Source organism: Seriola dumerili, unplaced genomic scaffold (genome assembly GCF_002260705.1).
Source record: "Seriola dumerili isolate Sdu_G_001 unplaced genomic scaffold, Sdu_1.0 BDQW01000149.1, whole genome shotgun sequence".
Lineage (NCBI taxonomy): Eukaryota > Metazoa > Chordata > Actinopteri > Carangiformes > Carangidae > Seriola > Seriola dumerili.
Genome location: NW_019174404.1, coordinates 15,977,177 through 16,005,032, shown reverse-complemented (window position 1 = coordinate 16,005,032; position 27,856 = coordinate 15,977,177). Strand labels below are relative to the sequence as shown.

The window sequence follows — 27,856 nt, the reverse complement described above, 5'->3', positions numbered from 1 at the left end:
AAGGCCAACTGTTGCAGGCAACATGTGCTGCTGTCCCATGTTTCAAACGATCTCATGCGTTGTTTACTTATGATTCAGCCAATGGTTACGGCCAGACCGTGGTCACCTGACACAGGGTTGATTTTTTATTAGGAGATTTGTAGTGTGTGTGTGTGTGTGTGTGTGTGTGTGTGTGTGGGGGGGGGGGGGGGGGGGGGGGGGGGCTCTATTTATGTAAATACATGAAATAGTTGTTGGTGAATAACAATAGTTTTCCTTACCCGACAGTTAATAGGAATTTTCGTAACAGCCAGGCCATTTCTTTTTGTTGTACACAGCATAATTTTACGGTGTACGGTTAGTTTTAAAAGAGCAGTACTGAGCAGAGCTCGCGCGCATACCCGAACCACGTGTTTTCTGTGTTTATGAGCAGGGATTTCTGGGAAGCGGTGTTCATGGTAACCACCGTAAACACCAGCCACCATTCTCCTTCTCCGCCTCCTTCCTCTCGGCGCTGCAGCAGTGCCAAAGCGAGCGAAAATGCCAAGCATGACTCACAGCGAGGACAATTACTATGAAAAGATAACATCAATTCAGCAAAGCATGAGTAAAAGGTGAGGCTTCCATAATTTTTGTTAACGCGAACACGGCCTGGTAGAAACGAGGGCTCGAGTTGTGTGTTTGCCGCCAGTTAGCCTCCTGCTGCCGCTTGCCACATAGACATAAAGCTAGCCACCTAGCTAGACAGAGATACCGTATAGCTAGCTTGTTCATTGGCCTGTTTACCTCGAGCGCTACCTGTAGCTAACAACGGTAATGTTGTGGTGGGTCTGCATGTAAATGAAAGCTAAGTCACACAACTGAGAAACGTTAGCGTCCGCGTCAAAGCGTACAAGAGTTCCCATGAAGCTAGTGCTTTTTTGTATGTACCTTGTTCGCAGAGCGGATTCAGCATTAGCATACGCATTAGAATTCGTTAATGAGTAATTAGATAAGCACCGTCAATATTGCTGATAATTAGCCCAGCAAACAACGGAGATGCTGTGTGTGGGTGACAGTTTCTCTTACTTGTGTGTGCAGGGAGAAGCGGAGGCTGGAACTGGAGAGGGAACTGTTTGCTTACTCCAGATCTGATAAAAGAATGTAAGTTATTCAAATTACTGTGTATCAGAAAGACTTTACCTGACATTATTCTTATCCATTGACTGTCACGTTAAGTGGTCATTTAAATATATGAGGTTAGATGTTGGTATTTTTATTTGGACAAATTAAAAAAAGGTTCAGATAATTCTGTTAATATGAAATATTTTATTCAAAAATATCACTGTTGTACTCAAGTGTGTTATAGCCACAGTGCCTCTTTGGATAAGCAGAACAGTCTTGTTTTCATTGTAAATTGATTCTCATAAATATTAACATGCCAGGTCAAAACAGCAAAGCTTAGGTTGATATGAGAGCTGAGAATTATATTTAAATTTAAAACATATTGTGCTTAACCTTTTCTTGTGAGAAGTCAAGCTCTTATTTTTTGACAATGCTCTTAGATAATATTTCTTTTGAATAATAGTTCTCCACTGCCTTCAGCTCACAGATAAAGTGTTCCAAACTGCGCAGTTATCTCAAGGAAATCTCTGACAGGGAAGCACGAGCGAAAATGAGAAACCTTGAGCTTCTGAGAGATGTGGAGTGCATAGAAATCAGCATGAAGGAATATAGTCCTGACCATGGCCCCCTGCAACAACAAAAGGTATACACACAATTTCATTTGTTCAGTGGAGTAGTTTTTCTCATTATGAAGTTATATCAAACGCAAGCTGAACAAACACTCTACCCACTGAAGTTGATCCAGGTTTAGACTTGTAGTTGTACTTGAAACATTTGATCAGATTTAATGGTCATTAATTCATGTTTGAATACTGTGTGTTTAGAAAAAAAACAATAGGTTACCAAATGTACTGTGACTTTAGTAAAAGAGCAGTGAACTCAGATCTATAACATAATAGATTTTTCACAAGGAATGTGTATTTACTAATGAAGCATTTTCACACACATTTGCCTTAATGCTATGTTGTCATTTTAACAGTGTAGAAATATTTGCTTGCAATTGCTTGATGTGACAATAGTAAATACTCAAACTGTGCAATTTATCATGACAAGCAAATGAATGAGGGAGAAAACAATGAGCCAGTCAGATTATCACTTAAAACTCAACGACAGTGCTTGACAGCTTAATATCAAATTAACAAAATTGGCTAATTATGACTCGCTGAGTTAATTGCCCAATATAGAGACTCTGAAGTGCTCCAGAGGTTTAGTCATTCACTCCCCTCAAGCAGTTAGTTTGTTTTCTCTTGATGCTTTATCAGTCCTACATGTTTGTTGTTATTTTGGTGGTCCTGCTGCCCTTTGTTTCCATTTTCTAAAGTCGCACATATTTTTTTTTCTTTTGGTTTAAGATTTTTTTTGATACAATGAAAAGCATCAGTTTCCGATAGACAGTGAGTAAAGTGAAGTCGACATACACATGTTGCTGATTTTAGTCTAATCTTGGTCAGTACTGGTGCAAGATGTCCAGAGCCTTTAGAAATTCTGAAGACTTTTCCAATAGGTCTGCCTCTGTAAACTGCTATTGTTTTGATGAAGAGGTATGGCATGTTTGAGCTAATCCAAGTGCCTTTAACAAGACCATTAGGTTTTTTTAATTGGAGCTGGGATTAAGGCAGTTAGTCTGGTCGATCAGATAGAATGTTACAGGCGGTCAGCAGCTACACAGAGCACACCCACTTGGGGAAATGCTTTGTGATTGACTGATGCTTGACGTTGTCACTTTTGCTGTCATACACTCTGCTTTTATACCACATACAGATAATATTCAACAGCACTATCACAGCATTATAACAAGCAGTGCCTAGCGTTGGCATGTAGTGTCAGTTTACCTGTCACAAATATTATGACTATCATCTTTCTGCATTTTTTTTCACACTATTAATTTAGAATGCACAGCAAGTGATCTGTCTGTCTGTTTGTCTGTCTGTCTGTCTGTCCTTGCATTTGCGTTCATCCATTCTTTCTCTACATTTTTTGCAGGCTGACTTTTTCAAAAATGTTTCCAAATGTATGGAAGAAAAGAAGAAAATGGAGAAAGATCTTGAAGCAGCAAAGGTAAGGCTAGTGTGTACAATATAAATTGTATACTACTAGTATAGTAATAACAAAAGCATTTATAGAAGTAACATAATTGCAAAAAATACATAAGCATGTATTTTACACGCCACATCTTTGACCAGGTATTGTATTACCTTTGTTGTGTGTGTGGGTGTGTTTTTACACATTTTGTTGTATGGAGGAAAAACGGTACTTGTTTTTTGGGGTTTTTTTTTTGTTGGATCCTTCTTTTTTGAAATGTTTACAAGGTTTATGCAAATCTCAGTTCTATCAAGCTGTGTTTTCAGGTTTAGAATAACAAAGGAAAGTAGACATTATGCCTGGTAAGTCTGTAGAGGAGTCTACATTTAAACTGTGTATCTATAATAGCACAGGTGTCTAATCCTAGCTGGTGCATCTGTACAAGCGATGTAGTTCAAGCCCATAGCTGCTTTCTCCCTTCACTTAAAGCAGTTAAAGCTCTTTTAGATGAAATGTCTAAGACATCTCATAATAACTTGGAGCATGCTGTCTAGAGCAGTCACTTGTAACTGTGTGCAAAACCCCCCTCAGCCTGTCGATATTGTAATGAGCAAAATGGTACCGTCACTCCATTATGCATACAAGCCATTGGCTTGCAGTGTGCATGTCCCTCAGGCTGCAGCATTCATTAAGGGAAGCTTACCGGGCTGAAAGCTGGAGACAGATGATAACGGGATATGATTTTCATATTTAATACATTCCTTGGAAGAGCACACGCGTGCCGCAGATTGATAGAAGAATCAATTGCTACTTTAGTGAAACACTTTCTACTTTGCCCTGCAGCTACCGATGGAATCACTCAGCCAAGAAATTAACTTTTCCTCTTTTTTTTACCTACTTTGTGGATCTGCTGGGCAGGCTGCATGGTTTACAGTGAATGTTATTAAGCAGCTAACTGTTTGGTATTTAAGACGCTTATCAGAAAAGAAACAGAAGCCATGCTTTTTGTTATTATGTTTGGAGGGAGGCTTTTTTGCTTCTCTCCCCACCCCCACCCCCCGGTGACATTGCAGACATGAATCAAAACTTGTCTAAAGGATTTCTAATAAGATTAAAAGTTAAAACATTGATCCTGAGACATTTTTATGAAAGATGTTGTGAAAAGAATTCTGACCTTGGCCCAAATAAGCCACACTTATTCAAAACTGTAGAGTGGATAGTTAATATACTTGAGTTGAATTTCTTTAAAAATAGACTTATTTAAACTGAGAAAAAAATTCAGGGAAAACATTTAGTAGAAGTGTATTTATGCCTGGAAAAGAATCATTTTTATGAGGTAATGGAAAGTTCAATTGCCAGAAATTAACATTTTTCTTTTTTTTTTCTTTCACATTTACAGATGAAAGCTGTGCATAGAAAGCACCAAGACAGCTCTGTCTCTCATGCAGCTAAGAATTTTACACAATCACCAGCAGTGATTTTTATGGACTACCAGAACTCCAGAGGGTCTGACGTTGAAGCTGGCACCACAAGTGTACACTCACACCAAGCATTACATCGTTCACCCAATCGCAGCATGCAATCCCGCGAACGTCTACCAAGTGGCCTTTTGAAGGACTTCAGAGTTGGCGGAGAGGATGCCACCAGCAACCGAGCACATTTATCAGATGACATTTCAGGCTCAAACGATTCCCCTGACGGCTGTAATTTGAGTGACAAACATGAAAGAATGATGGCGGTGCTCCCATCTGTTTGTGCCTTAACAGGCGCAGCTGGCAGTGTGCCTTTTGGAAGTGATGATGAGCAAGAACCTTCACCTCTGGTGACCTTGACAGCGCCTGAGAAGAATCCGTCTCCCAGCAGCCGAGGCCCCATCAGGGCTAAGAATTCCCCTGCAGATCACACTAACTCCCAAGAGGTGGTTCATCAGCCACTCATAATGGAAGCTGGAGAGAGAGGTCTTAACCATTTGATGCCTGAAACCACTTTTGGAAAAGAAGCAAAAGACACACCAGGTTTGAAACGTTATTCCTTGCTTATTACCTTGTATCTTTTTTATTGCCTTTAAAATTACTTTAGTTTGTCCCTTTGCATGATCACCAAGTGATGCTTTGTGTTGTGTTTACATTCAGGTAAATGTGAATGTGTCAGCACACCAAGTTCTGATGTGCAGTTGTCAGAGAGCAGTGCTAGTGACCTGTCCATTTCCCTGACACAATCTGAGCTGGAGGAGGAGGATCTACCAGAGGGTGTGGAACCTAAGAGGAATGCCACTTCAGGAGGGAGTGAAGATCACAATCAGCACAGTCCAGAATCATCCCTCCACTCTGATGGGTCCAAGAACACATCTTCAGCAGTGACCTTGGAAAGGTATAATACGTATGACTTTACTTTGTTGTATGGAATTTTCAAGGTGACTCAGTAGGGAGACAAACACTAACATTTTAATTGTTTTATGGCACATACTCTTGTTAAAATGTGCACAATACAAGATTTAAAGCTAAGCAAGCAAAGAAAGGAGAATGTTCTGCATGGCCATGCTGGACCACAGAGGGCTGTTAATGATAGGAGCGGGGGAAGACACTGCACAGTCCTCCTTTCCACCATCACATCTAAGGCTGACAGAGAGGATTGTGGGAGTCACAGTCCATGCCACCGTGCTCTCTGTAGCTCAGCAGCAGCTGCGGTGGTGGCAGTGATGCATCTTATAGGAAGAGCTCAGGACCTGTCACCAACAATATTGCCATAATCCAAGATAATGCTGTAACAGAGCAATTTTCTGCTTGAGAGACCTCAGGCAGTCCCCAGTGGAGGAGGAAATTTGTGGCACCATAGAGTGTTCTGGAGGGTGGGCATGTGGACAGCACTTACAGCCACAAATCCTTAGCGTGATGATGGCCTCTGAGTTGAAGGATCATTTTGGATGGGGTTAGAGCGACAGAAAATCCCATGTGAATGTTTGCTTCCACAGCCTCTGCAGTTTCCCTACAATATACAGTATTTTATGACCAGGACCTCTTATGCTCTTGAAAAAGAAGAAGAAAACTTTATTTTCTGTGTAATTTTTTTTCTTTCACACATTCTCAGGGACAACCTCTGTTTTTAAATGTTGTATTGTTTCTGTCCTTGGGTTCCATATAGTTCCATATATTTTGCTTGTTTACAGATGTATGCTTTATTTTTTAGATTAAGAATCCAATTTCTCATTTGGTCATAACAAACACAAACACATTATTTTATGTAGCTACAAATACAAATTTCAGAGCATTAACTAGTGTCATATGCTTTATTTTAAAAAAGACTCAAATGTATCAATAGTAGTATGAGGGATTTGATTTTCTCTCTGAGAGTGTAGCATGTTTGTTTGTTAATATTTGTATGGTCTACTATACTGTTTATATTTTGACCTCAAGAAGATCGGCAGTTAGCCTGTGCCGGGTACCCGATGGCAAGGGCTACAGCACTCATTGTTAACACAGAGGGCTTCTGTGTATGAGGAGAAAACCAGAGGCTTTGATGTAAAGTTCCTCTATCCTTTCTCACTCTTTCCCTCCCTTTCTCTCTCTCTCTCTTAAGGTTAGAGTTTATATTGCTCCCTCCATTCAGCTCACAGTCAGGAAAAACAAGCCTGGCCAATTCATTAGATTATCCCATTATATTTCTCCTCCAGCGTGGCTGGGGTGAGCATACGACTGAAATATCCTTCAGGTCTCTTCTTCGAGACTCATCATAATGCCCTCACAGTGTCCTGCTCTTTAAATATGTCGTCCCTGAACTGCAGGATGGTTCTGCTCGATTAGGGACGGCATGTCATACAATTAAAGTTGGGTTCTTAAAAATCCAATGCAAGTCTTGAAATAGCGGCGCTCAGTGTGTTGGTATTACTTGTGGTCTATTTTTCCATTCCTTTGTGTGTTATATTTGCTGTCTTTGCCAGCATGGTGAGATTCTCCTGACACCAATCACTCAACGGTGAGGCCATTCCATGTGGTAAGTCACCCCAGAGTCGGTACTGTACACTGTAGAGCAATATCGCTGCAGAGAGGCTGACCTCTTCCTCCTAGCTAACAATACGCTCCTGATGATGTCGACATGCGGACAACAGCAGCATCTAAAGTGAGGTTGGAGACCTTGACATGAAAGCTGGCAACAATACAATGAGAGAGAGAGGTTTGCAGAAAAACACAACTAATTCACTTTCTCCCTCTCTAAAGGTCTCTTTTTGAAGAGCATTGACAAATAAAGTGGAAAGAGAAAGATGACTATTTCAAGGCCCACACTGACGATAAGGGAGAGAAAAAAAGACAGCTTTTGCCTATGCTACTTCAGCCACACTGAAGAGGACTTAGCACAGACGGATTGCACACTACAGAATGTCATGGATATAATTCAAGCTGCTAGCTTAATCAGGATGTTACCAGGAAACAACCTGCAAAAAAGAGGGAGCAATTGTTTGCTGACCCCTAACCCAGGAGCCCATTACAGATTGTCATAAATTCTTTTTGGCCCCTTTTATGTAGGGGGGCTCAGGATCTCTCGGCTTGGGGTTTCTGGGAGAATTCAATGAGGGCCACCCAGAGCTTAATGCTCAAGAAAGAGATGGATTCCCAATATCCACATGTATTAGACATCCATTTCTCATTTTGCAGCCTCACACAGGACCAGATTAAAGTGTAAATCGCTCACCAAAAGAAATCATCTAAAGGCCCCTCTTGTTTTGGAACCTATTTCCTTGCACTGTTGAGTGTGAGTTGGTGGTAACACTAATGGTACAGAAAAATGTGTTTATTTTTTTGATAATAATATTACATATTTATAATGAATTCATTTTGCCATTAACTGTATCAGCTATATACAGAGCTTATTTGAAGTTTTACTGCAGCTGTTGACAGCTGTTTCTCGAAGCTCTAGTATTGAATGTCAGGTTTCTCAACCTTTCTCACACAACCCATCATTACATGTGGCACCATTAACAGACAAGCTTTGAATTGTTTGTAGTCTTGTATAGTGGGGCCAGCATTTTAATGATCAGATTCCTCGAGCAGTCCTTGAGTGTGTCAAGGAAATTGCCTTGAAAAATGTATTACAGATTTTTTTTTTTTTTTTTTTTTTTTTTTTTTTTTTTTTTTACAAATAGGCATATTGATCACATGTCCTCCTCCATTTCTCCTTTCACTACATTAATTGGTAATGTTTATTCTAGTCTCTCCCAGGAAGGACTCTTTAATCTGCTCAACAGCATCGAAGGACGATTCCATGATGAGCGGACCAATGTGTATGGGGATTCTTCAGTTGATGAAGGACAACTCAATAGACTTATCAGGTATATCCTTGCTGTTTTTCTTCAGACTTTACTATCTTATCTCTCCCTGTTTAAATTAAATGCCATGTATATTTATGTTATGGCCATGGAACAGTTTGTGCAGATGAGGAAAACATATTATCCTTCTGCCAAGGGCTCTCACTTTAGATGAAGTGTCATCACCGACATGCACACGTCTTTATTTCTGAGGGGTTTTCAAACACAGGGGATTGTTATAGTAACCACCCTGTTGAATTGTTATTGGAAGTCAGGGAGATTGAGGATGGCGAATTTGTTTCATTAGACTGGGATTATTTTTCATAAGCCTTTTATATTTCATAGCATGATTAATTTACCATAATTGGAGTTCTTGTTGTAAAGTGTGGATAAATGTCTCACAAAGGAAGCTTTTTTCACTCTTTTTGAACCCAGCATATACTTATCCCCATCTATGCAAACATCCTAGTGCTCCATGGCAATAGCTGACTGCTCTCTATATATTGGGCAGCCTTTGTAACGCTGGAGCGGGCTTGAATGACGAGGACCTTGAAGCATGCGGAGCAGTCGTCCTTCATGGGCTTCAGAGGTTGTCATGGAGCACAGCAAAGGGATGCCTGCTACCACAGGACCTAGTGAGTTCTCACCAGTCGAGCCCTGAGCCTAATGAAATAAGGTAAGGCTCCTGGTTTCTCTGTGAGCCCAACACCAAAGACTGATGATGGTGTGTTTTTTCCTTAGTTTTATTTATTTGTGGGGTTTTTTTCTTCAGCTGTATGAATCTTGGGATTGTGGGTTTGTAAAAAGTATCTCAATTGCATTATCAGGTTTCATTATTTGTGAAAAGTTGCACCAGTCGTGTAATGTTGTTTTTCACTTAATTTGTTTGCATAATGTTAAATTTTTAACAAACTGCAACTTCTGCAATCCTGGAAAAAAGAAAAGAAATATATATTTATATAATAAAACATTGTTTGTGGTATAGTGTTGTATATAGTGTGTTTTTTATGTGTCACAATGACATGTTCAACGCCATAATAAATAATAGTGCCATAATGTTACAATTCAGAGCACAAATATCAATGCGCTGAAAGCTGCAGAGTTCAGTAGACCTTTCTCTTCTTTTCAGAGTACAGTAAAGGTGAATTCCACTTTTTAGACAAAGAGAGGAGAGCTGTCTGTGCATTTTTTTTTTTTTTTTATGTGACCAGACAGTGGGGGAGGGGGCACGCAGTTCAACAGTCACTGAGATATTGCACGCTACAATTCGATACAGTCTCCCTTGTCCACAAATGTAAAGGTCATCTTTGGTGTCACCTCGTGCGGTAACACTGCATCGGTGAATGTCATGAGTAAATTAAAATGCCCTATCTGTGACTTCCAGTCCTTTGGATAATGAGTAGTTGTACTCTGAGCCAAATCCATGCTCTGCTTCACTACTCTATTGATTTCAATGAGACCTTTCCTGCTATATACTCAGTCCAAAGAAACACATCTAGCAGTGTCAGTCTCTTTCCTGTGGAAATGCCTATTGGTTCTTCGACCTTTTATCCAGTTTTCAACTAGGAGATTCCTGTATATTGCTGTCTCTGTCTATTCAGTGTTAACTGGAATTCATTAATGATCTCTATCTTCTAAAGTGCCTCAAGATGGCATAGAAAGCAGCCTTTTGAGAATGGGGGAAAATTGTGCTGAAATGTATTATATTTTAATTTCTTCACATAATTGAAGTTAGTAAAACTTATCAGTTTCCTCAGTTTTTTTGATAATCAAAGACCATTTCACTGCAAGGAGGTATAATTATGGCTTGTTTTCAGATGTCCTACTGTGTATTCAATAAGAAAGCCTCCTCTTTCTCTCCAACCAATCCCACCCCCACCCCTCACCGCAGCACCAGCCTCCCTCCTGATGCCGCTCGGCTGTGGGATCGCTGGTTCAAGCACGCCCTTCTGCTCAAGGAGCGCCGTGTCCTCAACACTGAGCGCTTGGTCCAGCTGTTCACGCCGCTGCTGCTGGAGCGCCATGCCACCTACAGCCACCAGGTAGCGTCGGAGTCTCGTACACTGCCTCCACACACACACACATACACACACACACACACACACACACACACACACACACACACTCACACACACACACACACACACAAACAAACAGGAGGTCACACACTTGCAATTGATAGATACCCAGTCCCAAAAGCAAGCAGGCTTTAACACACACAGATGACGACGGAAGAAAAATGGCTTCTTTTTCCTTCTTTCCAAAAAGCCCAGTGTTTTTTTTCTTTTGCTGTTTCTTTGCATGTTTTTAAAGGGGGCTGTTGTTGGTACTGAGTGCCCTCTTTGTGTCTCGTGTTTGAAACCAAGCCCTGCCTGCCTACTCATCAGATTGCTCCACACGTTGACCTAGACAGAAGGGAAATCCTGACCCATGCACTAATCGCAAATTACAGCCTCTGCTTGGCTTCTTTCATCTCATGTGGTGTATTCATCGGAGAAACACTTGCTTTTAATTTGGTATTAGCCAAAAGTATAGCCATCAGCTGGGTCCGATTGAATGAGGGAGCCATTTGGACCTTCTCCACAACAGACAGGATTATTTTAAATTTCCCACTCATTGACCTTGTGCAGATCATGCTCAATTAAACAAAGAAAGAAACCACACTGAATATTCACACTTAGAGCCCCAGAGATTTGTCAGGAATCCCACTTTTTCAGAAAATGTACCATTGTATGTGCGGGAATGATCATATATATATATATATGCATGCAGGTTTTTTGTGTTATTAATTTTTGCTGACTCATCTTGTGCGGGTTCTTGTGGCTTGGAGATCTTGCCCCAGTGTCCCCGACGTAATGAGAGAGGCAAAGAGGGAGCCTCTTGAAAATATGAACTGACAAAGGGAAGAGAGGTACTGCCATCTCCATCATTGTGTCCAAGTGCATCAGGAAAAGCCTGAGTGAAAATCTTTTTCTCCCTTTATCTCCCTCATTCTCACTCCATCTACTCCATCTATTTCTTTCTCCCTCCCTCTATTTCTCCATCTCCCCCTTTATTTCTTTCTCTCTCTTTCTCTCTCTCCTCTCTGTCCTCTCATACAACAGCTTACTCTCCACACACAAGAGAAAACAGAAATTTCCATTCACGTCTTGCCACACAGCCTGGCTACTCCGACAAATGGGAGCATGCAGCTCGCATGCACACACTCAAAGAGGCCCTTTGAATATTCAAGTGCTAACAGTTGCATTCATTGATATTTAAAATGCAGTGGGTCTGCGAGAGCCCTCAACTCCCGGTACATTTGACTAAATCTAAAAAAAGAACAAAGACGGATATCGGGGACAAGGATCAAGACAGTTTTTATTGTGCAGCAGCATCAAATACCAAGTGGCAAGCTCAGATTGGCATGTGTTTGCGTCTCTTCCCCTCTCGGAAAATGAAAGCGTGTACATTGCCAATCTTCACTGCGACCTACTGATAACAACTTACAATGTACTTAAAGTTTGTCACTGTCAAAATCCTCCTGATCATCCCCTCCATATTAGTGCTCATTAAAAGTTGCAAATGGCCATCTGAGGCTGAGAGGCAGTCTTTGATCACAAAAGAGAGATGATGATGGCAGGATTTGATATGGGGGAGGGAAAAAGGAGAGAAAGGAAATCGGTGTGTGGCATCTCCCTGCTCCTCATCTCCCGGAACAGCTCCTCTTAATTGTGTATCCTCATCTCCCCAGAGATAAAAATGAGCTGGAGAGGGAGGAAGAGAGCAGTTTGTCTCAATCCTCTCAGCCAAGAGAGGAGATATCTGGAACGTGTTGCACATTAACGCCAGGGTGATTGCATTCTTTAGGCGCTTCTCTAATCTCATGGATGAGAAGAGAGGGAGAGCAAAAAAAAGAAAAAGTGTGATTGAGAGGGAGAGCAGGAGTGAAAGTGTGCGAAATAATCATTTTTTGGTTAAACGAGTGAGAGAATTTGAAGTTATTTTCTCTTGGCGTTTGAACACACACTACAACTGCACCTCTGTGCGAGCAGCCATGGCCAAGTAAATGACTTGCCTAATCGGCGAGAGTTCAATTTGACACTTCCTTCACAAAATGGGAACAATTAAGAATGTGGTTTTAATTTGTGCTGCTTGCAGGCCAAAGTGCTGCTGAGGACACTTCTGTCCCGGTCCAGTGAGGAGTGCCCCTCAGCAGAGGACAAGAGTGACTTGTCTTCTTCATGTGGTCCTCCTTCTCTCCTAGCTGACTGTGATGTGAAGCCTGCCAGGCCTGTACAAAGGCAATGGATTCAAGGTAACTGAAGATTATCAGTATGAGTACACTAAGAAAATCCTAATTAGCCTACAATATTTGAAAATGGGCTTTGGTTAAATTAGTTATGGAAGAATGGCTGCATTTTCTAACAATCAAAAACTCTCCTTTTGGCAAGTGGTTTAGTTTCATTACAGTTGCAAGTACTTTCCCGCAAACATCCAAAACATTCCACACTGAGTTAAGTCTGTCTTTGCACAGTAATATGTAACAAGGCCATTAATAGGAACAAATGTAGACTACTGCTATTTTTTTTGAACCACCTCTGCAGAGAACTAAAACTTCCCTTTTATGAAAGAAATCAATTTCACCATAGAGCTTTTTTATGAATCCCTCACAGCCCAGTTTTCATACAGCCGTCTATTCAGAGCTAAAGAAAGACCCCCCATTCCCATTTCTATCCCCAGACTCCCTTCCTCCCTGCTACTGCTTCTCACTATGCGCTTCCCTTTCTTACAGAACTACAAAGTACTGAAGAGGACAGCCAGGACGAAAGCCCTGTGGAAAGTGTTCCTATTAGAGGTAAAAAGGCATCGCTGGTGCCCCAGCATTCACACTGTCCTTATGTTGTGGTTTGTTTTCTTCCCACTGCAGTGAATAATGGGCTCTTTTACGCAATGGCTGAGGCAGGATGATCAAGGTGAAACCAGGGTCAAAGTCCCACCTGAAGAGCTGTGCTAGTTCTCTCTAATTATCTCCGAGAAAACACTAGCCGTGTTTTCAGCCTGGTCCGAGGCATTCTGGCAAAATTGATAATTCGCTGGCCCGGCATAATGTGGTTGCTTTAATTGTCAGGACGCCAGGGTGGGAAGCGCAAGAGATCTGTCATCGCTTCTCATTATCTTCTAAACAATGCTCCAGCAAGGCTGGACTTAAAAAATACTAGATGTGAAGGCATTCTGGAAGCAGTTGGTGTGCCCATCCCTCAGCTGCACCTCTGAAATGTAAAGCAATCCTATATTACCCTTGGCTATCAGATTTCCTACTGGGTGTTTCATGTGTCTGCATCCCTAAGGTGCACAGCCAGCAAAATGAGTACAGTTTCCAATCGCTACACTTAATCAAAAGAGCCATAACCAGCAAAAAAAAAAGAAAGACACGACTAAAGATTTTGCAAGGAAAGGGTTTTGCTGTGCTGAGCGACATCAATGTCACAATCAAATACCGTGACCTTGGAACTGATAGTAATTGCCAGGACATTTGCGTCTGTGGACCTAGTGGGTTTTTTTTAGACTCCATGTAAAAGCAGTGGCTGTGTAAAGTGCTGTGGGTGGAATATCACTGGTGATTGTTATGCACTGTAAACATCATATGTTTTTTAGAAAATGATTAAAAGTTGTATTTTATACTTTGAAACCAAGTTAAAAATGTTAGGACTTGGTCATACAAGATCACAGTTTTGCTCTATTGTTTGATTTGCTCTGGGTTTTAGCCACATCATTGAAACAACAGCCCATTTATTATGTACTTCTGCTCTGCTGATTTTTGCCAGAACAGTCTCTGTGCTCCTCTCAAATATGATACCTACTTAAGTGTGCCGGCAAGTAATTATGAGTGTTTTTAAAACAGAAAATCAATCATGGCCTTCCTGTTAGGGGATGCTGAGATAATGTGAGATGCTGATTGCTGTCTCATGGAAACTGTTGCTACATACTGTAGGCTTGAATCAACAGCTTAGCTGATTGAGCGCAGTGTTTTCACACACTCTGTACAGCAGTGAGACCAAAAGACTCAGCTACTGAAGCGTGTTGTCTCAACAAACACAGAAACCTCTGAAAGTTGGAAACCTAGGTTTTAAGCAAATATTTGACAGTGACTTTGTGTGTGTGTCCCTGAACAGAGACAAAAGCATATCAGTTACTTAAACAATCAGCCATGCAGGAAAGGCTGCAGAGTTCTGAAGAGGAGGAGGACGAGGAGGAGGAGGAGGAGGAGGAGGAGGAGGAGGATGGCCTCTCAGGTAAGAGATGTGGTCCGCTCTACCAGGAAAGTAGCAAGCAACTGGAGCCTAACCATTGGTCAACACTGGCATATGGTCCCATCACACATAAGGGCCCCACAGAAAGACCACGTGTTTTTTACATAGATGTAGATCTATTATCTTATCTTGTCATTTAATCGTATCTTATTAGCCCAAATTTTCTCGACAAAGCTCATTTTCAGTTACACAAATTCTCAACATCTCAGTAATCAAAGGCTTCAGTTTGTTAGGTGAATTTGGGGCTGGCATGTTCTTGTGCATGAATGAGTTCCAAGTGGATTGTGTATACTGTATATAACATATAAATGTTATGCATAAACAAATAGAAATATCAGTCCTCTCCCATTTCCATTTGTGCATATGAAGAGACCCCAACATCAGTATCCCATCAGACTTACCATAAGTTTCTATATAAATATGCATTGTTAATTAGCTTGTGATGAGATGTCCAAACCAAATGGTTTCATCTTGCCCTGTTTGCTCTTTTAAGGAATAAATCATGGCAATGAAGAGGACCTGGGGAGGGCCAAACGCTCCTCACATCAAGACCCTTACCCCCGGTAAGAACATTGTTATTATTCAACGGGCCACAGGAAATGGGCCACCAGACGCCAAAGTGGTTGATGTACATTTGCATGGCTGCTCTCATAATTCCCTGTTCATTTCCATAAGATCAAGGGGGCGCCACCCATTAACTCGCTTACAAAGACAAAAGGCCCCTAAAGCCCCTCTCACTCACTGTTTGCTGGGTTGAGCCAGGTTTTAGAAATCAAAAGCAAAACAGCTACCACAAAAATAAATTGGAGTCATAATCTTACTGTCTTCAGCCTTGTTGTCAGAATGCAAACAGATCATGTCAAGAAGAGAATCAGGGACAACTGTTTTGGAAGAAGGAGACTCAAGTGTTGATAAGAACAAATGTCCTTTGATTTTTCACCCTTGAAACACATTTAGGCTGCTCAAATCAGAGTCCTAAGTGGGTTGGAAAAGAACATTTAATGATAAATAGCTTGGTGGAAGCTAACACCATCACAGTTACATTTGAATATCAACACGACTTCATCAAATCTGCAATTGCATGTCGGGTCCTCAGAGCACCTCTTCACTGCGAACCCATTTGGGCTGTAGTAATGGCTGGGTAAACGTTATGAGGAATAATCTTCTCTGATTTCATGTGATTACTGGGAACCACGCTGACACAAGGGCTGAAGTCTGTATCTCCCTGGCCTGGCAAGCAGGCACTCCCAGTCTGCCTATTAGCCCAGGGAAGGGCCTAATGGGCTGGCTTTATTGTTGTCCTCATAGCTGCTGATGTCTGCCACTGCCAGCCCCAGTGACCACCCTCTTAAATAAACATGAGCCAATTTCAGGCCCAGACCCTCTCAGATGGTGCCTGTCTCCCTGTCATTAATGTGCATGGGAAGCACATATATATATGATTAAACAACATTTGCAGAAAGAAAAAAAATCAACAGAAACAGAATGCTGTGAGCAGTGATGAGACACAAGTTATGTACATAAGTAAAATTTAACAAATGCATAGTTATGCATGGCTGACACTCTCATCTCACTAAGGTTTGGAAGGAAGTAGCAGCTAGTCACCATGACCATCATCTTCATTTTGGTCATACAACAATTTCCTCTTTTCTTTCTCTGCTTCTCTTAGACGCTTAGATTTAAGCATTCCACTTACCACAGTCACTTCTTGCGCTTTATTGCTACCACAAGTGGTCTGGAAGCCCTGCACTTGAGCAGAAGCATAACTCTGCAGCATGCTCTTGCCCTGCTTCTCTCCTTTCTCTCCCTGTGTCTCACACTCTCTCGCTTTCTTGCCCTTTCTCCATGTTTTGCCCCCCCCTCAATGCTACATGTTAATTATTTGCTTTATTTTGTCAGCGAGCTGATGAGTGACATCAAAAGGAGGATGGAGCTGGACTCAAAATACAAAAATGGCTTCTTCTCTGTTGTCTTAGACAATAATTATGATTTGCCAGTTAAGCCTAGACTACAGCAGAGGGATTGTAGTTTAAAGCAGAGGCTTTGGTGCAAAAAATGCATTTATAGCCCTTTGTGAGGCTCCTCATTATGTGTGGGCCCGATTCATTAAGTAATTGGTTTGCAGTTGTTTACATGAGTATTAAGGCCTTCTATTCAGGGCCTTTGAGAGATACATTGTGCAAATGTTGCATGTTATGAATGCAGAATGAGAGGCGGGGGGCCAGTCCTATTGGCCAAACACTGCACTCGGCTGAAAAGCGAGAGAAAAGCACTGGGTGCTGCTTTGCATAGCAATGACTAGGGCCTTAATAAGCTTTACAGATTAAATACATGCAGTCTATACAAGATGCAAAGAGATACTCTTAACACATTTATATGTGTTCATTTCACTATTATGGCGTTCGAGAGAATTGAGGTCTTTCATATTCTTTTTTTTTTTCTCCCTCTCTCTCTTCCTTGCTCTCTCTCACACAGTGTTTTTCACTCCGATACTTTTATAGAATGTGCTGTTTATTGTATTATAAGTCGTGGGGAAGCGAGTGATCTGCAACATTTATTAAGGATTTGTCCATTAGAAATCTTTTGCTGTCTTTGTGAGTGGCAAAGTAAAATCACTTTGTGGTTGAGTGGGGATGAAAGGAATAATGCACGAAGGAGTGAGTCTTAATAAGCAGCTGCACTCCATGTAAAGACCACTTGTTCCCCTTTGTATGCGAGTGCATGCCACTGCTTCCTCTCGTGCAAAGCATCATTGTGCTCCTTTCTACTGTAGGCATTTCAGATGCCACTCCTTTCTTATTTTTATTTTGGGTTTTTTAATACCTTTTTATCCCCCCCCCCCCTTTTTGATCCTAAAAAATGCTTGAACACATGTGTGCGCACACACACACACACACACACACAAAACAAAATCCTCCAGCCATCAGCCGGTGTGATGATTGTTGTGCCTAGTGCCTGCTTGACAAAAACCTTGACTCAACAATTAGTGGTTTACAGCTTTGCCTTGGACAACAGGATGTGCTCAAGCATTCGACCCCAAATCACTCAGAGTGTCAAAATCAGAAGCTCTCTCCCTTTTTCTCTCTCTCTCTCTCTCTCTCTCTTTCTCTCTCTCTCTCTCTCTCTCTCTCTCTCTCTCGTGGGGAGGTGATGTGTGTGGATCTCTGACAGCTCGTTGGGAGGAGGGATTGAGGGGTGAGAGGGACATGAGCTGAGAGAAAGGATTGGAGGGGAGGAGACGTAGAAAAAGAGAGTGGGAGATAGAGGGAGACAGAGAGACAATAATGGACAAAGAGGGAGTGAAAGATGGAGCATTCCTGTTCTAAAATCCAACAGTGTGTCAAGGAAAACAGATGTTAATGCTTCAACTGACAATAAAATACTTAGCAGTGTAATACTTATGACTGGTTACACCATCAGGTATGTCGCAGCATTGAATCTGTTCCTCTGTGATTATTTGGTTTGGAGAATATATCCTCTCAACAACTTTTTTTTACTTGACAGTAAATTAGTTCATTGTTTCCTTGAAGACCAGAGAATAAGATTAAAATCAGGCCAAAGCAGGTCAAACAGGGCAGTGACTGTAGAGGAAAGCAGTATTTAGAGGCTCCAGCCAGAGGAGGTCACTGTCCTACACTCGCTGTCTGATAGAACATCTGATTGCTCTATAAAAAAAGACATTGGCCTGCTTTATTTTTTCTCATTTTAATATAGTCTCAGTGCAGAGTCTACACAGCAAAACCAATGCAAACATCACTTTACTCAAATAAATGTGTTGTGATTGCTGTTGTAGGCTGATAGGGGCAAAACAGATAAAAGATGGATAAAATATTCAGGTTTGAAATCTATAATTTATTAGGTTGTAGTCTGTGGTGATGTTTTATTGGATTGTTTTACATTGTAACTAGATCATCTTATTTTCTCTACATTCTTTAGATACTCTGAAGTGCGTGTGTCGGGCAAGGCAGCAAATGTTTGCTCACATAGGTCACAATGTACAAAAAAAAAAGGGTAACATGAGATGAATGATCTGTCCTTCAGCCATCCCTTGCTCTGGCTGTCTGCACTAGACTGCCACCAGTCAGGAGGAGAGCAGGCTGTGTAGAAATCATTGGCCCAGTGCCTCTTCCTCTGAGTTGCAGTACTTACTCATTGCCAGCAGAGAGCACTCACATGTTAGAGAGTGCCCACTCACAGTGCACTCACAGTTGCCTCTCACTGTTTGCCCCCACTGAGGGCTATATCCTGCTACCATTCAGGCCTGGTAGAGTACATCTAAACGGAGCCTAAACAATGTTTCTGTGGGGTCATAGCTGGGATGGGAGTAGGAGTTGATGGGAATGATGAGGTGATGGGTCTCCCTTTACCTTTAGACAAGCACCGCTGCGCAAAAGTGCTATTGTGCTATTAGCATTTGTGCGTGGGTGGCAGGAGCTTAAAAAAAGCCAGGGTAAATAAAAGCAGTTTTCTAGCTATCTGTGTGTGCAAGTCAGTATTAAATGCTTGATAAGCATTATTTCCTTTGATAGTCCTCACATTCCCAAATGTGATTATAGGATTATAAGTGAAATCTGTCTTTAGTGACTCAAAGGAACAGATCCCAGTCTTACATTGGCAGTTACTGCAGTTTGAAGATGTTTTTGTCCACGTTATTGGATATTTTTGTCAAAATAACTACAACACTGGGCACATTCTTATGAAATAGACAACATAGTTCAGATGTGTGAGTGCAGCCTTTCTATTTTTCTGTGCTGCTTTAACTGTAATACATGAAAATATTTTATACAGCATGTTGTTTTAGTTGCACAGGTCTTTTTCTGACACAGTTTAATACAGTAATCTCATGACACTTGTAATTCTCCGAAATTTGCAGTAGTAACTAGTGGTAGAGTGGCGCAGTAGAGACGCGTAAAGATGTAGCTCTCAGTTAAACAGAATCAGGATCTCAGGGACAAACCAAGCAAAATGTTGCAAAGAACAAAAATGAAATGTGCTGCTCTGACTCTAAAAGTGTAGAGAATTGTCTCAAAAGGACTTTACTGTATATCCTGTGTGTACACCTCGGCTTTCAGTAAGTGGAGTAATTGTGTTGTGTTGTCACGTTTTCTCTGTTCCACACCATCAGTACCAATATCACCCTCACAATGTACATCAGATATGTAGTCACATGATTGTCCTAAATTTGATCATTTGAATTTGTTTCATGCCCGTTGTGTATCACTGCGTTAGCTGCCAGCACATCATGTATGTGTACAACATGTAACAACAGACCTGATTTGAAAATGATTTAAAATATGTAAATTCAGGAGCTTTACTGAAAATATAATATTTTCCTCCACAGTCCAGTTGTGTAACGTGTATAAAACTGATCATACCATTTTAAAGGTCGTTGTGGATTGCAGCAGACACAAAAACTGTTAAAACATGAGATAAACAACAATATGAAACAATTGCAAAGGCCAGAGAATGAGAATGAGCGGGGCATTGGAAAAAGGAGGACATTACAATAGCTGTAATTTGCATCATTTTACACATTACATTCACCTCTGTCTACCAGAGCTTGTAAAACACTGGCCAGCCCAGTCTTACATATTCAGATCATTGCCTCAATTAAGGGAAACTCAGCAGAAGATGAACTGGCATAATGTTTATGGAAACGGAATATTAGATTGGTGGGGTCAGATCCAGACCGGGCTCTCTATGGTAATAGCCCTGTCTTGAAATCAGCCCTGTCCCTCACTGAAGTGGAACAGCTGATAGACCATTCCCATTCTGGGATGAAGTTCGAGAAAAGAAAAGCCTAATTTACTCTACGTAACAGCTATTATTTTGGCAAAGGAGAGGAAGTAATCGTATAGATTATTGCTGTATTTTTGCTGCTGCAGGGTCTGATCAACATCTGTTGCCTAACAGTTGTAAATGGATACACTAGTCCCTGTTGTTTTTGTGCTTTAGCATTTGCACTTTTATCTCCTATTCAGTTTAAAAAGCTGAATGTGGATAGCAGCTAGATATTCCTTATCACAGTGCTCACCGTTGATATACTGGCAATATGACTTTTGTGTTATATCTTTGACAGAAAGAAACTCTCATTGTCATGTCTGAACAAGGAAACATTTTTGATTTTACACAGTAATTAAAAAGTAATTTTTACATGTTAAGTGTATATTAAAGCACTTAGCTTTTATATATGGAGTTATATTGATTGTACAATTACAAAAACTAGTACATGATTATGATATTATTTTCTTTCATGTAATTAATTTTGCACATATCCATCTGTCATGTTGCATGGCCAGTAGCATGTGAAAAAGATCAAATTTGCTGTTCCTAAACATAATGTAGTAGAAGGAGATATTACAAGCCAAAAACACCACCTACCATCATTTTAGACTCAAAATAGGCTGTACAGAAAGATATTTACTGTCTGCATTACCATCCTTTCACCACAGGAGCTGTTGTGTGTTTTTCACAAGATCTGATTACATTTCCTAAAATACACATTTATGGCAACATCTGTTTCAAGAAAACATAACACTTTTATATGACAAACAGATGATCTGTCACTGTGTCCTTGCTTTCTTTTCTTTCTTTTTTCTTTTTTCTTACTTTGTTACTCAGCCTTTTCTTTGAATTGCTAGCATTTTAAGTGCCAGAGGTTCAATGTGCTGCCTGAAGAGATACAAGAATCATGCAAACGTCCTGTAAGAAGTCCTATCAGCATATTAATATAAATGTTGTAAAGGTTACAGTCTAATGATTGTACTGGCTCTGTTGTATATTGCTTATAGCACAAAGCAATCTGCTCACAGTTTGGAATGGGAGGTGCATCTCTTTTCTCTCATTCTGCCTTGAGTGGTACAAAGCAGCAATATATAGTTTAGAAGATGGCAATTGGAAAGCAGCCAGAGTAATTTGGTCCTTATCCTCAATGTACAGTCACATGTGCCAAGACTTAGCTGAGGGAGAGATGAGGAGATGAGGGTGATTGAGAGGATGACAATCAGAGAGGTCATGGGTTTGAATTGATGCAGATGGAGGAACACAGCATACAACTGTTTTTTGCTCGAGCTCATCTGCTTAAAACTGTGCATGCATCTTTTTTGTTTCCAAGAATAGCGTCAGCACAGCTCCGATATAGAAGGTCCAAACAAATAAGCCATATGGATATGTATGCTAACCTGGGAGATGATGAGGATATATTGTGGGGTTTTGAATAGGCTCTGTGATGATGTAAATTAAAGAGGAGGCCTTTAAAAGTGGAACGGGGGGCCTTATTGCATATGCATTGAGGTAGATCAAAGCCTTTTCGGAGGGCACACATTTACATAGCGATATCACCAGAGCTATGGGAACCTGGCAACCCTGTCTCTGGACTATTTTTGAATAAAGAGGGCCTTGTGGAAGTCCTTTGGCACAATTAGAACAGGAGTCAAGGAAGTTCCCTCTGCTGTACAGTCTGAGCTTAGCCAGCTTAGCCCCCCCCCCCCCCCCCCCCCCCATGCCCGCACACCCCCACCCCACACCACCCATTTTTGTCATAGCATTGTAGTATTTGTACACAGTAGATTTATTTTGTAAGATTCTCAGTTGTATGAGTTCTGTGGTTATTTTTGTGTACATTGCATAAACTAGTTCTAGTGAATTATTTGTAAACTAGTCTATTTCATATGTAGTATGTGGATTTACGTCTGCGTAAAACGATAACCTGCCTTTTTCCTTTTTAGCTATTTTTGCTGTAAAGTAGTGGGTCTTATTCAAAGACAGCCGAACGTAGTAACTTTACAAGGCTATTAACTGTCTCTGTGTTTCCAGGAGAGAGAAGACACACTCAAAGGCTCATTCTGCTATACGGTCAGAAGGTGAGTATAGACAAAGTCATTCGAATTACGTGTTAAGATACTGTCAATAAAAAGGTTGATTACATCAAACAGATCACGATAGAGAGGGTTCATGCATTAACAAGTAAGAAATTATTGTAAATTTTGAGTTTCACAAGTACATCAACTGTTAAATGAAATTTCTCTGTAAATGCAGCTATGCCTTTTGAAGATGTGTAAATGAAAAAACTGACCTTGAAGCCAAATGCTGAAAGCTTAGATTTATGTTGTCAGCAAGCACTACCTAATCCTCTGATGAATACCTAAAATAATATGTGCTCTAATATTACTTAATAAACCTTAAACAAAAGACCAAGGATGGTTTGGGCAATTTAATTACTGCTTAGAAAATTCTCTAAGAGAGCATTGGTGATTCTAATGACTCTAATGAACAGCCAGGTAAGTGCCCTTGTTATGACATGTATATATTTTTTGTATCCAGATAAATGCAGATCATTTCTAGATTCAGCTGAGATTTGACAGCTCTTGCGGTTGAAAACTGGTATCTGAAATTTAACTCAGTTCTTCTTAAGTAGCAGCTTTTGCTACAGTACACTCAATATGAAAGTGAATATATGTATTACTTCAATTTCTTTAGACCTGAGCTGCTACTCATAAAAAAAAAGAATAAGGTAATATGAATAATCCAGATTTCTAAATGTGGCTTGAGCAATTGGACCCCAATTCATTTTCCTTTTGGTTGTAACAATCACACCTGCAATTAGATTTTCGCAGCTGTAATCAGATGACCCAAAATGTAATTTGTCATTATGAGGATTAAACCTAGACCTATAGTTAGATTAAGCACATGCTAGACTGTATAAAAGGTAGACTGTTAAGATTTTCATTGTGAAACCCAACTCACGGTAAGATTTCGCTGTAGTGTATTTAAATCTTGGAATGCTCATAAAGATAGTGTATAATTGGCCAGATAACTAAATCATTCCGAGGATGTGAAAGGTTACACTTCATGCACTTCATACACTGATGCATGGAGTGGTAAACATTGTGCTCAAGTAATGCAATCTTTTGTGTTTTTTTTCTGTGTACCTTTGTGTATAGCTTTCTGGGGGGAATCAGATGATAGCAACGCTGAGATTGAAGCAGCCTTACGTCCTCAACCTTTCAACGCAAACAACGATGACACTGATGACTTCTATGACTGATATTTCCCCAAGGATATTTTTTAAATGCACTACATTATATCGCTGCAAAATTCCAGGCAGTTTGGCTCACAGTAATTCACCCCCTGACCATTATTTTAGTGGTCTGCATTATAAATCATATGCACACTGTATCGTAAAAACAAATAATAAAGTTGACAGCTCTCACGCTGGGTAAAGTATGTGAAGAGTTGTCCAACACTCTGATGTTAACCCTGCTTCAGTCTCTTTATCTGAACAACTCTCCCAGCTCATAATAACAGCTCGAAATAGATTAAACTGATCTTTTAAAGCGATTTGTTTGCACTAGGCTGAAAATCATGCATTTTGAATGCCGCAAGCATCTCAGAGTGCTCTACCTCCAGCATGCTCGAGTGTAGTGATGTGAGTCACCTGTGAAATGACAAAGCACAATGGCCACTCCGCACGCTACTGCGCGCCCTGTGAACCTGCTGAAGAGGCCCATCTCCCAGGGCACAAAGTGTTGTAGCGCTAACAAACTCAGAATATTTAGTCCCTCCAGCAAAACGCGCTACACATATTTTCACAGCTGCTTCTTTAATAAATGTGCTAATGTTAAAGAAATACAAAGACATATGTCTAAATTCCTCTGCAGTATTGTGCAGATGAGTAACGACTGGCAGAATTGTTGCTGAAACCACACAAAAGACTCTTCTGCAATTTATCATTTTGCAGCACACTGAACGTTCTCTATCTATTAATAACTCAGAGCTACTGTGTGGGAGGCTACATTCCCAAGTTTACATTTATAGTTCATTATGTCTGTAGTGTAAATTTCCAAAACTGCGATTCTGGAATGTGGTAAAAGCCCCTGGCATTCAGTGTCAGCAGGATTCCATTAGTCAGCTTTAGGTGACTTTACATGCCTGAACCTTTTAAAGTAGGACTCCACATTCATTACCAATAATGGCTTCAGACAGCCCTGACCCACCACAGAAAAGGGACTGTGGCAGAATAATTTGGAGTTTGCTAAAAGGCTCCCTAACATAATATCCATGTTAAGGAGCATGTCAACAGATACTTGTGTGCGACAGATAGCTCATGGTGGAAGTGGAGTTATATTTTACTAATGTGTACTAACACAATAACATTTTTAAAAAGAACTTTTCTGATTCCGTGCCAGACAGACGATGGTGATGATGATATTCAGCTCATTCTTTTTTTAGAGCCTGTGTAGTCAAACTGTCACGGGAGGATGTGTAAGGTTTTATTTTGCAGTTAAGGGGTATTATCCACGCAGTGACTGACTCAATTACACTGTCAGCTTTGCCACATTACTTGATCTATCATGTTCAGGTTGACATTAGCTCCACTCTTAACAGCAGTGGTTTAGTGAAGATGATCCATGTTTATGTTGATTTAACAGATGGATATACATGAAAATTGCCTCAAGAATGAGTGATGCTGGGAAATATATATTTTTGATGACTGTCCCACAAGACCTCTTTTGATTTTAATGCAGAAAAGCATTTTCTCTTTTAATTTTGCTCCCAAACACTTTGTCAAATTCTGATTATACTCAAAATGATTAATAGTTCCAAATTAGGGGTGCTTTTCTTAACAATGGCAAATGTTGATACTGGTGACTCTGATGGAAATTGCTCCCGGAAATTGGCAGGAAAATGTTTTTAGGGTTCATTTGATTCTTATTTTCACATACTGACAAATAGATAGCATGTAAAGATATGCCACAAAGTCAGTCTCCTTTTTCTGGTCGTCTGGGTGCTTTCATATTAAAGCTAAAGAGAGGTTTTTGCTTTTTTATGCATGCTTTGCAAATATGTCCATTATTAATGCTTTTATAGCATGATTGTAGCAGAGATTTTGTAAGAGTCGACATGACTGACATTGGAATGGGTTGAAAAATATATGGGTGCGTGTGGACTTAGTTTCTTGTGTGTTTCTATAAAATGAGAAACTCAAGGCTTGTCTCTCTATCAAATGTGAAGGTATCACAAATCTAGACTCAACTGTCCTTGATCACAATAATAACATGTCAGCTAAAGTATAATATTCAAATTATTCCCACTGGTTCAATGTGAAACCAAAGGGCAGAGAGATTGCTTGACTGCAAAGACATTTCCTTTTCAGATGAAAATAAAAAGTACAATCGTTACGACAAGGAAACCTAAACAGAACATCAGTGAGGAGCAATGTCAGACTTATAGAATGTTTCAATTCAGATTCTCTTTCCTTGAGGAACTTTGCCAAATTTACTTCACATTGGCAACCACATGGGCTCCAGGAGACTCATTGGCTTGAAAATTGAACCGGTAACTATTTAGACTGATGTTTTGTATCCGTAATAACTCACTGTTGAAACAATATGTCTAGCTTTTAATGCTCTGATCTGTAACTCTTTCACTTGCAGTTGGAAAAGGCCTTAAAATTAGTCAGCATAACAATAACATGCACAACAACCATGTCTATTGGTAAGAGTGAATGAGTGAATTCATCTCATGTTTTCACTGAATGATGTGACTCACTCTTTATGTGCCCATAGAGCTCTACTTCTTTAACAGAGGTCACGGTCTGACGCTGTGCCTGTTTTGCTTAGATGCAGAAATACAGTGTCTGTAAAAGTAACCTGCTGGTGTGTGTGACAACAGAGCAAACAACATTTCAGTGCTGATATAACAGGAAAACACACACAAACCAGCTACCAGACAGCAATGCGATAGTTAAGATAGCAAGATGGTGGCTTCCAGTGTATTTAGTTAATTGCACAAGGTAAAATCTGAACTGGACCATCTTTATCTCAACCTCCCTTGTCTAAGTCTTTTTAGGGGCAATGTGTAAGAACAGGCCAACTGTTGAATTCATACTCCAAACAAATAGGGGGCAGCATATTACCAGATAGTTGGAATGTCCACTCCTGTCATAAGAAACAAACAAATACACACTTTGGTCCCTCCTCCCCCCTCCCCTGTGCCATAGTCAGATCGGCCATTGGCCGTACCTGGATCAATCCTGGCAGGCCTCCGAATCGGTGGAGAGTGAAAGCGTGCTGCATGTGTGTTCCAGGACGGGGCTCACTGGCCACTCACAGCCAAGTTTCCACCCTCACGTTCAGCTAACGTTAGCTTGAAATAGGGGTGTCACAATATAACTATTGACGATAACAGTGATATTTAAAAAATGAAATATTGATATTGTGTTAATAATGCACATATGATAATACTGTGATGGTAGATGTTAAGCCTTGTGGATCTTTTGTTTATCAGTTCATATCTGGTTTCCTTTTCACTATCCATTCAGTGTAATTGTTCTTTTTGTCCGCTTTAGCACAGTTATGGTGACAGACTTTCTCTGCACCTCACTCCACTTGTATTTGAATCTAATTCATTTGCCAAAAAAAGCCACAAAATGCAATAAACAAAGTTAATGATGAATTTGACTGATAGCATTATTATTATTATTAAATATTGTGATGATGTCATTATTGTGAATTCTTTTGGCCACAGTAATTGTGTGGTGAAAATCTGATATGACAGCCCTACCTTGAATGAATCTAACCTCAGTTTACGGCAGTTGTTGACATGTTGCCAAATGGAAATGGACTGGGGATTAATGTTTTCCACGCATGTTTGCCTTGCAATGTGATAATGTAACAGGTAGGTTGTCTTCTTCAGTTATTGTTAGACTGACGATGATGATTTCACACCCAGTCTGCAAAGTCGGAGAGAGACAGGGAAGATGCAGTGGTTGCAGGAGAAGAGAGAGGTTGAGGATGGCGAGGGACTTTGTTCAAGCTGCTGCTCCAGAAAGAGCGGAGGACTGTCTCCAGGAGTGGGCGGCTACAACGCAGGTTCATATCCTACTCGCAGGTGCTACTTCTTCATCCTCTCAGGTTGGACTGAGGGCCAAATGGACGCTGCAGTGACTCACCATCGCCTTTTGAGGTACAAACTGGTATTACAAAATGGGATAGGCTGTGGCTAGCTAGTTAGCATGCTAACTTCAGTAGATATCTCTGCAACACAATAAATAGACATCTCTGGTATAATGTCAAAACTTTTATTTCTTCGCATTCTGTTGCTGATCTTAGTTATTTTTTGAATGTTTTAAACAAAAATACTCACATATAGCCCCTTT

General features: G+C 40.5%; 1 protein-coding gene and 1 long non-coding RNA gene across 2 annotated transcripts; both read left to right on the top strand.

Annotated features, from left to right (window-relative positions):
- Nucleotides 1-487: 487 nt before the first annotated feature.
- On the top strand, nt 488-13,354 carry kiz (kizuna centrosomal protein). Its single transcript, XM_022751086.1, has 13 exons — nt 488-593; nt 1,060-1,122; nt 1,564-1,726; nt 3,067-3,075; nt 3,109-3,141; nt 4,505-5,120; nt 5,238-5,475; nt 8,309-8,428; nt 8,916-9,080; nt 10,296-10,446; nt 12,545-12,701; nt 13,179-13,241; nt 13,314-13,354. The coding sequence occupies exons 1-13, from the start codon at nt 520-522 to the stop codon at nt 13,352-13,354; spliced, it is 1,893 nt and encodes a 630-aa protein (XP_022606807.1). The 5' UTR covers nt 488-519.
- A 1,834-nt stretch (nt 13,355-15,188) lies between these two features.
- Nucleotides 15,189-23,997, top strand: LOC111225763. Its single transcript, XR_002665279.1, has 3 exons — nt 15,189-15,260; nt 22,513-22,559; nt 23,640-23,997. It is a non-coding gene; the product is annotated as an uncharacterized LOC111225763 (long non-coding RNA).
- The last annotated feature ends 3,859 nt before the right edge of the window (nt 23,998-27,856 follow it).

What these genes read in the sequence shown, in the direction of transcription:
- kiz (XM_022751086.1), top strand. Translation starts at nt 520, where the DNA reads ATGCCAAGCATGACTCACAGCGAGGACAATTACTATGAAAAGATAACA. An exon ending in AAGATCTTGAAGCAGCAAAG is followed by an intron (nt 3,142 to 4,504) that starts GTAAGGCTAGTG and finishes TCACATTTACAG; the next exon opens with ATGAAAGCTGTGCATAGAAA. An exon ending in GGAAAGTGTTCCTATTAGAG is followed by an intron (nt 13,242 to 13,313) that starts GTAAAAAGGCAT and finishes TTCCCACTGCAG; the next exon opens with TGAATAATGGGCTCTTTTAC.